At 42.5% G+C, this 12,024-nt stretch overlaps 1 protein-coding gene across 2 annotated transcripts; it reads right to left on the bottom strand.

The window, feature by feature from the left end:
• Positions 1-3,599: 3,599 nt before the first annotated feature.
• LOC126643627 (myosin regulatory light chain 2, smooth muscle minor isoform) lies at positions 3,600-11,796 on the bottom strand. 2 transcript variants are annotated; one of them, XM_050322147.1, is made up of 4 exons: positions 11,698-11,796; positions 6,669-6,866; positions 6,348-6,509; positions 3,600-5,282 (listed from the first exon to the last, which is right to left on the bottom strand). In XM_050322147.1, exons 2-4 carry the CDS (start codon positions 6,850-6,852, stop codon positions 5,110-5,112), a joined length of 519 nt encoding a protein of 172 aa, XP_050178104.1. In that variant the 5' UTR covers positions 6,853-6,866; positions 11,698-11,796; the 3' UTR covers positions 3,600-5,109. The 2 variants fall into 2 exon arrangements, with proteins under 2 accessions (XP_050178104.1, XP_050178109.1); XM_050322152.1 differs by having other exon boundaries at positions 11,687-11,706.
• Positions 11,797-12,024: the final 228 nt, after the last annotated feature.

The following is a 12,024-nucleotide window of genomic DNA, read 5'->3' as shown; positions in this document are numbered from 1 at the left end:
AAATAATATTTTAAAACATACACAGGAAACAAGAAGGACCATAATTAGTCAGGTGTTTGACATGAAAAGTAAGGTGTTACCAGTTTTCTTATTAGCTGATGCCTGTGCAAGTTTGGTTGACTGGTGGAGCAATTTCAAAATCAACATATTTCTTGTGGTGTGGCAATATGTTGCCAGTATGAAACCTATTGTGTTAGAGATAGCTCACAATTAAGGAAGAACTCAAAAGAGGGAAAACCCCTGGTATCTGTTAGATACAATGAAAAGTCAATGTTCAAGTTACTCGTGTCTGATGCCAGCTCTTTTTTAGCACATACCAAGACTGGGCTCACAGGCCTCGTTTTACGCCCACTCGCTTGAATATGCTTGGCAGAGGCTGGAAATTATTGTGAAATGCTGACTTTCAACTCCCAAGGACTATTCACAAATAAAAACCAAACCAAAACATAGTTCGATATTTAGTGAGGTTGTACTCACTGATACCATAAAATAGTCAAAGAGAGGATTAAGGATTAAATAAACCTTGTAAAACTGAGCAGTGGCAGTTTACAAGAACGCTAAAATGACTGTTGCTGCCACCATCTGCTCCTTTAGGCACCCATATTAAACTCAGTCTTGACTTGCCTAATCCTGTAGTATTTGTAACTGCCTTTCAAGCTTTATCAAAGTGCAGGGCTGGTTTACTGAGGGATTGAATCAGAGCTGCATGGCAGAGGAGTCTGCATGGAGCAAGCAGCTGGAATTTTCCAGGAGGCAGTTTGATTTCCTGCTCTCATGTTAACTGCATGCTGCTGAGAAACATATAAACATATTCCTTCAGATTTATTACATTGATAAAAACTGCCTGACCCCTTAAGCCCTGTGATGCAATGCCTATTGTGTATGGTGTCTAGGGAATGACATGTTTGGTCTGAAAATATTCCTTAGCAGTGGTTTGTGGGTTTTTTTCTGTTTTTTAAATTTGCAACAGAAGGATTTTTTTTTTCAAGGTCTAGCACAGGGATTCCCAAAGAGCATGCTACCAGAGTAGCCTGCCTGCTCCTACCCAAAATGAGTGGTCCCAGGGTACAGGGAGTAATGCATGTACAGGCCACAGGCTTTAGAGGAAAGCAGGAAAAGCTGACATGTGCTGCCACCTTCCTTTTTTTTTTTTAAGATGAAAATTTTTCTATCTAATATATCAACAATTTGAGAAAACAGTGATCTCTGTGGAGTTGCTGCTCAGAGTACAACAAAACATGAGTTGTGTGGAGTTGAGGTTTTTTCCCCATTATTACTTTCCAACATTTCATGTTAACTTATTTTTAAGCTGCACTTTGAGAAGCATGTACTGATTTCTTTTTGCCTCTGTGTTGTTCTTGGCTTCTGTAATACTGTTTCTGAGTTACTGTCATCCTAAATCATTTTTCCAAAGAGGGAAGTTATCTAAAAGTGACAGTAGTGTTTGAAAAATTAAGTAAGAGGCCAAAATAGGAGCATGGGTACATGGGCAATACCAATGGCAGATTAACTGCTGATGTCTAAAATGTTCCTGTCTATACTTTGATTGTTACTCACCTGTTATTTGGACTTACATTGTCAGAATGCCTTTGGGACAGTAAGAGAGCTATTTGTTGTTGTTTGAAACTCCCCGGGAACATCCCAAATAATAAGTTAGTAACACTCCAGACTAGAAAAGGCCACAAGAAATATGTGATGACAAGATTTCCGATATTTTCCAGCTTTTGGATCAAGTGCATTGGTCAGGAGGCAAAGGCATGCTGTCAGTGATGCGCTGTGCCAGGATGGGGCCCCTGTGTTGCATTCATTTCTCAAGATACGACAGCGATCCTAGAAACAAGCCATCTAAAGATAGTTCTTAGGTCAGTGGTGAAATAGATCCTTACTTCTGAGTGTAGGGACACCACCTCTGTGACATCCATTAGTTGCTGAGCTAGTATAATAAGCTGCCTTCATGCTGTGAAATGTTTCAGTCATCTGGTCACTGTGCAGTAAAGATGGACTTATTTGCTTAGATCCAGCCTAAAGAGCAGAAACAAGTGTAGAATTTGGGGAAGAAAAGGCAGCAGGCAAACATCCACTGGCAGCACTTCGCACAAACATAATGCTCTTTGGAGGTTTCTCATGCAGCTGCAACAGCTCTTTGGTTTCATTTTGACCTCTGCCTATGTAGCCTTAGAACAGGCTAAGTGGGTCACGTTAAAATAAATCACTGCTTTTTAAAGTGCTTCACGGGGCATTTTATATCACTGTAGATATAAGACTACTAAATGTGTGCATCAGCCTATGAAAATAGTTTTTCATCATAAGCTTAGTCTGGTGTGGAGCTTGGAGACCACTATATATGAACCCCAAGGGACAAAATATTAGGTTCCAAGATTTTGGCTGCAAAATGGTAAGTCTAAGTCATCAGAATTTTAAGCTGTTTCAGTGACCAAAGTTATTTTTATTTTTGGAAGTGGATTAATGATGACACATCCCTACAGCCCTTGGCACGCAACCTCAGCTGTCGACATTCCTTGCTGCCACGCTACAAAATGCATCCGATGCTCTTATATGGTCTCTTGGCTGGGTCTGTTGGCCTCGTAGCCTTTCAGTGGTTAAGGGGTTTGTGCCCACTTGCAGGTTAACTGGTCTCCTACAATACAATACAGATACCAAGAAAACCTGAACGTGGAAGCGTTTGTCATTAGTTATACCCAAACATCCTTTGGAGTTCTTTCTCAGTAACGTGTCTTCCTGTGTAGGTATCTTTCCATCAGTACAGTTCCCTGCCTCTCCCTCTACACGTCCAGGAATGTTCCTTGTCACACTGTGTAGGTGCTACAAAGCAGCTACACCCCACATTTCAGCTGGCTGTTCGGAAAACTAGAGCAGCAGCACAGGACATTTTTGAAGTGGACAATTTCCCCTCAAGGAGAATAGCACATTCTCTTTTATGTAACTCATATTTATGATTTTAAAAGCAGCACTTCAAAACTTATTTCCAGCAAGAAAAATCCAGCTGGCTCACTTGCTGATTACGCAGTGTAAGATACCAGCACTTAACATTTACAGAGAAAACAGGATCAGGAAAATAAAGATTTGGGGATCCACTGTTTCTAACAGCAGAAAACTGGTCTCTGAATCTTACACTATTTAGATATTCAAAGGGAAAAAAATAATCAATAGTCTTCCACCTATCCTTTGCACAGGCTGCTTGCATGTATGCTCACAGTATTGAATTGCACAGGTGTGACAAGATCAGTCTAAAGAAGTGACAGCATAACTTGTCCTTTGCCTTAAAGTTACATAACAACATTTCAACAAGTGTTTCCTAGATCTCCACTCTGTTGTCTTTGTCACATGGCCACTGTTGGTGAAAATTTCCATGCGTACTTGCAAACTACCTTCCAGAAATGTCAGCTGTTGCTACAAACTTGCAGGCATCCCATGAAGAAATACCTCAGCAGCCATTACTGAAGAGCACCAAGATAATTAAAAAACAAACTTTTGGAAAAAAGGAGCAGCTGTGGCAACCTGGAGTAGTGTAGCAGAGAACGTAAGTCTGTGTAGAAGGAAAACTTGAGGCAGATAAAACACAAAACTGGGAAAAGTAATAGTTGAAAACTCCTTTTAATTAAGCCCAAAAGTGAAAGAAACCACCAAGGAATAAAAAATAAGAAAAATAATCAAAGTATATGCTAACTGTGTATACTTTGTCAACTTATTTACAAACCTAATGCCAGAGTATCTTCCAGAGCTGCCATACTGGGAACACAAGCAAGATTAAGTAACCAAGCCTTTGTGCTAACACATGAGAAGAGAGACAAACCCAGCTTACAGTATAAGCCATCAGAACCTTTACACACCCATGCGCTGAAGTAAAATTCCTACTCCTTGTGGTCTTAAGTGGTCTGATATAGCTCAGGACATGCTTTCTGGTCATCATTTTAATGGATAAATAAACAGGCAAAATAAACTCTTTTTAGGCTTTCCAGCTTGCAGTAGCCAAGAGAATGAGGCACACAGGACATGGTCCTATGAAGAACTAACAGAACAACCTTCCCCCTTTCTTCGTATTTGAGACAACAGCATCAGCACAACTGGTTTTGAATGAATGACTGTGCTTGGTTAAAAGCCATCTTATCAATATAGCTGAGGAATATCTATGATCTTTCAAAAAGTGAGAAGAACCACAGCACATACACGGTTTTACCAAGTAATCCTCAGAATGACTGTGCTCATATTCTCACATGCAAATACATTAGCTGCAGAACAATAAAGCTTTACATAGGTTTTTTTGGCCATGTGTTGCTGTTAATTAGTGCCAGCATGGATTCCTTCACACAAGCTTCCTTCAGCTGAAGGAAAAAATATGCCTAATTCTCACTTATTGCCAGTATAAAGACTTAGCAAAGAGGAATGTACACTTTGACATGAAAATATTGCTATCCCATCAGTATTAAAAGAAAACAAAAGCTGGGCATGACATCTGCTTAAGAATCACAGATGTTCTCTGCTGGCCATGAGGCATCTGTAACAGTCTTCCTAAACCACTTCTTTGGTTAATTACTTACACTAGTCAGATCCCACTTCAGAAACCTGACATGAAAGACTTCTACAGCTACAGCTACATTTTTAAAGATGCCAGCACATCCTGCTAGGAGCATTTCAGAACCCTGCAACACTGAACAAAACAGTATGAAAATGAGTTTTTCAACTTGACTTGCAACTGCAAGTAAAATACAATGAACACAACTGCATTTGTAAATGCACAATAGAAATGTTGTTCTTCACAAAAGATTGAGGTATTTTATCTATATAGCAATCTTTATTTCAAAATGGCGTTTATTACAAAAATGTAAAAATCCAGCTAAACCAGAAATATTGAGATTATTTGCCTGGAGTATCAACTCCAGGGATGTTCGTCCCCACATCCTTTTCCTCACTATATTTTCCCCACTTCCAGTCTGATTACACAGGTGCAAATATGCCTAAATGGCCCGGAATAGATAAATACACTGAGAAAGGCAAAAGCTGTAAAGCTAAATGCATGCAACAAGTTCTATCAGGAACTTAAAAATAAACGTGAGTGTAGAGATACTCTGCAGGTATCCATGGATTTGCTCAGTCATCCTTGTCTTTTGCTCCGTGTTTCAGGATGCGTGTGAATTCGATGTAGTTGAAGTTCCCCTTCTTGTCGATGGGTGCCTCTCTGTACAGCTCGTCCACCTCTTCGTCCGTGAACCTGTCTCCCATGGTCGTCAGCAGCTCCCGCAGGTAGTCTTCCTGGATGAACCCTGGAACACAACACATGAAGACATAAGAAAGAGGGATTTTTGCATTTATCTGCTAATACACAGGCGGTAACTTCTTTCTTTGAATTCTTTCCTTCAGTTAAAGATACCTACAGTCTTTGTTTGCCAAATGAAAACAAAGCCATAGAAGACTATTACTAAAACTGTCATCTAATTACAAGCATTCAATCCTATGAAGCATCTTGGTTTGCCAGGTCTCACTAGTTCAAGTAAAGGCCATTTTATGATTTCCCAGTGGCGTTCCAAAGAATATAAAAATCGGTCAGTATTCATATTGGCCCTCTTTCCCAACAGCAGGGCTATACTCCCAGTAGTATCAAGAGCCCTGTAACAACTCTGTATTTTAAAAATTACAAATGGGGATCCATTCATTTTGAACATTCCTAATGAAAACCACAAAAAAAAAAAAAAGTCATGGAACTTGACTACCTATGTTCAAGAAGTGCATGAAACAGGGAGGTTTGAAATATTTCAAAATTTTCAAACTGATCTTAAATCAATAACAGAACTCAGATTTACCAGACTGCAAAGAGTAACTTTTTGGCACTGCTTATTAAGCAAGCAGCCTTATATAACTTGTGACTGCTTCTAGCAGCACTCTTGTGAATCACACAAGATTTTTTCTTGTATTCATTTTCTTCTCCTTTGAGTTCAGCTTAACAGAGGGAAGGAAGGTGGATACAAGTTGCTGACAGAAAACAAGTTCTTCATAAAAGCACATCATCTTTGAAAACAAGGATTCCCCACATAAAAGTTGCCCTGAAGCTGAATTTTAGTTAGGAGTAATTTAAGATCCTGGTTCCTCATCAACATCTTTTTTACTTTCTCCTGTCGTGAACAACAGAACTGAACTGACAGAAATTTGGAATTTTTTTACAGAGATTGAAAAGGTAAAGTTACCTGATGAAATACAGACATGATTTTTACTTTGCAGAAATTAGAAGTGTGAGAGTTAAAAATTTCATCATCACTTCTATGAATACAAGTATTTACTGTTACAAAAGTAAGTAGAAGTAATACACGTGCACCGTTATTTTACCCACGTACCTGTTGCTTCCTCATCAAAGCAAGCAAAAGCATTCCTGATTACGTCTTCCGGGTCGGTGCCATTTAACTTCTCACCAAACATGGTGAGGAACATCGTGAAGTTTATGGGGCCTGGAGCCTCATTCATCATGGCATCCAGGTATTCATCCGTCGGATTCTTTCCTACAAATAAAGGGATTCATAGTTGGTTGCGCTTTCAAACTAAAGGAGTAATGTCAGTCGTGCACTACAAACTGAGACACCTCTCATATCCTGAACTCAGGAATTTCACTTAAACAGCCCAAACTGGCTTGGCAAGCATAAACAACAAAGGGACATTACCAAGGGAGGCGAGCATGTCGTGCAAGTCCTCTTTGTCAATGAAGCCATCCCTGTTCTGGTCGATCATGTTGAAGGCCTCCTTGAATTCCTGAATCTGTGACTGATCAAACATCGCAAATACATTGGAGGTGGCACGCTGAGGGCGCTTCTTGGTGGTCTTCGTCTTCGCCCTTTTGCTGGACATGTTGGCTGTTGGTTCTAAGAAGACAGAAACATATGCAAGGTTTAGCCTTATTAAATCGTATCACAAGTCCTTGGGGGAAGGATGGATAAAGGAATATCAAATTCCATGTTATCAGCAAATACACCAAAGTACACATTTACTTTGGTATCTCCTGTTCTATTTTCTTTCATTTAGATTTCACTTGCTGTTAAAGTAGAAGGTCTTTCAGGATTCAGGGACTGGCCAATAGCAGGCCACATAAAAAACCCAAATCAAATCACAGCTTTTGAAATGAAATCACTCAGTGTTTGTATTGCTGATTCAATACTCCACCTGCATCTTCCACAATTTAAGATGACTACACACTCAGCAGTTTGGGAGACACTGTTGACCTGCCCTGCAGGAGGACATGGGCTGCTAAACTAGCATAGTGGTTAAATAAATCAGGCAGTATGTTAAACTAACAACTTGGAAGGGGAAAAAATATTGTACTTTAGGCTCTGAGAAGCATTTTATTAGACAAGCTGCCATTGAGAGCGAGAGACCACTGACTTGGTTCAGAAGCTCTACACTGCTATTCTCTTACACAGTGGAACTATTACACAACACAAACACAAATGCCAGCACACTCTTTAACTGAATTAATGGCATAATAGGCACAAAAATCTGAAGACCATTTCTTTTAAATTATCTACCTTTTAAAATATCTATATATTCTTGCAGAATCTTTATAAATTGTCATGTATCACTAATATACCAATTTCATTGTTTCCCTTGAAGCTGTCAAAAGAAGTAAGCGTGGTGGCTTGCATGTTATAACAGCAACATACTCAGGGCAGAGGTGAGGCTTTCACGTTAATAGAATCTATTTAACTGGGTAGATACATTTAGTGCTCAGCTATACTTGACGGTACAAACCTGAAAAGCTGAGTCATTCACTGAAATGCAAACACGAAGACCTCAACATTGCTTTCGGATCAGAAGTTAAACCTGACGTCGTTTCCCAAATTTCATAACCTCTACCCATATTAGATAAAAGTAAAGTATAATCCATGCTGCTACAATCCTTTATTATGCCCAAAATGTTAGGCAAACTAGGTTCCTTCCACCCTTGGTTTTGAATTTTACAGGAAGGACCTGCAGCAAGAGTGTGCTGAAAGAGGACAGATTTAAGCTTCACCTTAATCACAAGTGAATTACAAAAATAAGCAATCAAAAAAATAGCAACATTCTGAAATTTACACTTAGTTTTACATCTTAGAAAGAAAAATCTGGTCAGAAATGCAATGCTAATCAGTCACAGCACAATTCTGTTTCTCAGATAGTTTGCTCAAAGATAGAATAATTTCTGTTAAGACTCCTGCAAAGCAAGACTGAAATCACTAACTGGCATTCAGCCTTAAAGAAAAGGGAGAAAATGAGAGCAAAGTAACTCCTGTACATATGCAACCCAATATTCACGCAAAAAGCAGTTTGGTTTTGTTTGTTTTTAACTAAAAGGAAAGGTATGTTACCTTGCTTTGTATCAGATACCTGACATGCTTTACCAAGCATCTGGATCATAAAAGGAAATTCCATGGTTACGTCCTCCTCTGTCTGTCCACAAAGACAGTTACTGATTTCCCCTGCTAGTTCCACACTTTTAAATCCTACGTGCACATACAACGTTCTTCTGACGTACAAAACAAACCATTATGTCCCGCACTAAAAATAGCCTGTGAAATGCAACTGCGCATCATCCAGCAACGCAGAAGTTCTTTCGTTGCACTCACTAACCACAAGCTATCCGAGATGTCTGGCCTCCATAACAGTTCGGCAAATAAATGTGAACTCTTGACATCGAGATGTTTATGAAGACAGCTGACAACAAAGGCAGTTTGCTTTCAAGCTGCAGCCAAGGGCTGTGCATAAAGTCGGTGGTTTCCTTACCTCAGTAAAAACCCTCAGGCAAGTTCCTGTTAAATGCTGAATTACTGATTAAAAGTTCCACTACCCAAAAGCAGAGTTAAACAGTTTAAGTAACTGTTCTCTGAAGTAATTCATAGTTTTCAGGATATGGCCTGTTCCAAGTAGATGAAAAAGTTTACTTTGCACATGCTGTAAAGGCAGTGCTTCCAGCAAGCCACTATCTGCAATTCTCTCACCTATAGCTCAATCCTAAGCCAGAGGACGTAACAGAGGCAGACTGCCAACACATTCTTTTTAATTCTGTTCAGAGGATTGATGTATCAGAATACTGTACTTGAGAAGATGAAGAATTTGCCAACGCTTGCATTACTGTTTTCAAAGTTTCTGTGAACCAGGGGAGGCAGCACAACTCCTTCAGTTCCAGAGACCTGTCAGCCTGAATATGTTAGGTCTCACAGGACTGCAGTGCCTTTCAGGATAGGTTTGGTGTAGCTGCACTGGAGACACTGCACTCAGCTCTAGGAAGCTCTATTAGAAATAGGAACTGGAACACGTTCAGAAAAGCAAAGTCATCAATCTAGTTAGCCAAAGAGATCAGCTTATGATTTAAAAGTTCCAAAAGTGTTTACACTTTGTGTTATCTCTGTGTATAACAGTGAATGATGTCATAAGCCAGAGCTAATTTTGAGTCAAGCACTGGACCCCCAAATTTTAGAGAAAGTAGAATTTAATCTGATAAATTCAAAAGGTATTTAAAAAACAACAACAAACACTACCAAAAAGCCCACCAAACCAACCCACAAAAAAAACACCCAACAAAAAACCACACCTACCCCCCACTTTTATAATTGAAATAGGGTTAAGTACAGGCTGCAAATAGAATTTCAGTAGAGAGAAAAAAGTGGAAATACTTCACATTAGATAGTGCAAGTCATGACACACATGTCGTTTAATATTATGATGCACTGAATGGTCTGGGCCTTGTTTTGGAAACTGTCCAAGACACTTCTAATGTAAGACCTTACCTGTGAGAGTTCTCAGAAGAGATTTCTGAAAACTTAAACTCTCTTAAGGAACATTTTCACATATTAAAAGAAAAATAAAAAATGTAGTAAAAGTACTGTGCTGCTTTGTGCTGCCTCTGCACTCATTTGCTCAGTCAAGCAACAGCAGTGGATATCAAACCACACAAGCACAGAAAGTCATCTTATGGTCCCTTCCTCTGGGAAAGGGATAAACCCTTGGAGAAGACAAAACCAAGCAACTAAAGATATTGAGCCAGACAAGCCATGAAAATTTACAGCCCACTAACAGCGCTGCAGGCTGAACCTGTTCAGAGGCAGGGACCAAAAGGTGTACTTTGGAAAACATCCTCACGTTTAAATGTTGTGAATATTGTAATAATTGCAATGCCTAACACTCAAAATTAAAAAGAAAAAAAAGCCACCACACAATAAATCCCCACAACCCATAGCCAAGAAAGTCACTACATGAACTAAGATATAACATCAAACTCCATCATCAAACTCCAAAGTCAGACTCAGAGCTAGAGCCCAAGTTCAGTCCACGTAATCCATTACAGTATCACACACAGTCTGTCAGGCATCCATCACAATCTGGGTGGTAGCAGGAAGAGATAAAACTGCATTCAGTAGATCTGTGTCAAAGCTCAGTAAGAGCAGATTACACCCTACACCATTGCACCCGTCTTGAAAGCCACTTTAACACACTGTTTCCCAAGCCCCTTAGACAGGAGTCAGAGTTGCCTCAAAATCCAGTGCCTGTGAGTCAGCCTGTCTGCAACAGAGACGGATCAGGGTTATCACTCTCTATAACTACCTGAAAGGAGGTTTTGGGCAGGTGGGGATGGGGCTCTTCTCCCACGGAAAAAGTGACAGAACATCACCTCAAGCTTCGCCGGGGAGGTCTGGGTTATAGAGTGGTGACCTCATCACTCTCTACAACTACCTAAAAGGAGGTTGTAGCCAGGTGGGAGTCGGTCTCTTCTCCCAGGCAATCAGCAGCAGGACAAGAGGGCACAGGCTTAAGCTCTGCCAGGGGAGGTTTAGGTTGGGTATGAGAAAGAAGTTCTTTACAGAGAGAGTGATCAGGCATTGGAATGGCCTGGCCCAGAGAGGTGGTGGATTCACCATCCCTGGAGGTTTTTAAGATGAGGCTTGATCTAGTAATCACAGTGGGGTTGGATAAAGGGTTGGACTTGATGATCTCGGAGGTCTCTTCCAACACACTTAATTCTGTGATTCTATGATAGTTAGGGGAATTTCTTCGCAGAAAGGGTGATTAGGCTTTGGAATGGGCTGCCCAGGGAGGTGCTGGAGTCACCGTCCCTGGAGGTGTTTAGGGAAAGACCGGACGTGGCACTTAGTCCCGTGGTCTAGCTGAAAGGTGGTGCTGGATCACAGGTTGGGCTCGGTGATTTCAGAGCTCTTTTCCAACCCAATTGATTCTGTGATTCCGAGACCGAAGGGACTCACTGCACTGTCCCCAGTGCCTCTGTCGCGGCCGCGTTCATTCCAAACGGTGCGCAGGGGGGCACCTCTCCCGAGACCTCTCCCTCTTCCCACCGCGGCATCCCCAGCCCAGCCCTTCCCGTGCTCTGACAAAGCCGAGGAAACAGTCGCTGAGGGGCGACGCGGCCGGGAGGCAGCCGAGCCCTTCCGACAGGGAGCCAGGCAGTATCTTTTAACACCTGTTCCCCGAAACAATGCCCAGGTTGCTCATCCCCGCCGGCGCTGCACAGGCCGCGGGCCGCGGGCCCCCGAGCCGCGGTCGCCCCCAGCCCCGTCCGGCAGGGCGGGTCCCGCCGAGGAGGAGCGGCAGCACCGAGCGAGGCCCGAGGAGGGCGAGGCTGCAAGTGACCTCCGGCACGGCCAGCGACCCCCGCCCCATCCCTCACGTCCGCCCAGCCCCGGACGCCCGGACAGACCCCCGGCTCACCCTGCGGCGGCGGCAGAGGCTCTGGGAGGGTCTCGGCGGTGAGCGCGGCGGGAGCGGCGGGCGCGGCACTTCCGGAGAGCGGAGCGGCCGCCGCCCCGCCGGGGAGGAAGGAAGCCGTGGGCGAGACCATCCGCGCGTGGGGGGGGGAGAGGGTGCGGCGCGGCCTGTCGCTCCGGCGGCCAAGCACCACGAGACGGGCAGGGGAGACAGGACGCGCGGCGTCCGTGTGTTTCGCGTTCCTTCCGCGGGGCCTCCGCCGTCTCCGGGAGGAGAAGGTCGGAATTTCGGACTCGGCTCCTGTACGTGTCTCCCCCCCCCTCCCCGGCG

The sequence above is a fragment of the Myiozetetes cayanensis genome, unplaced genomic scaffold (assembly GCF_022539395.1).
Source record: "Myiozetetes cayanensis isolate MyiCay16 unplaced genomic scaffold, myiCay2020 scf1, whole genome shotgun sequence".
In the NCBI taxonomy this organism is placed as follows: Eukaryota; Metazoa; Chordata; class Aves; order Passeriformes; family Tyrannidae; genus Myiozetetes; species Myiozetetes cayanensis.
Note: the sequence above shows the minus strand (reverse complement) of the source record. Positions and strands in the feature narration are given on the sequence as shown.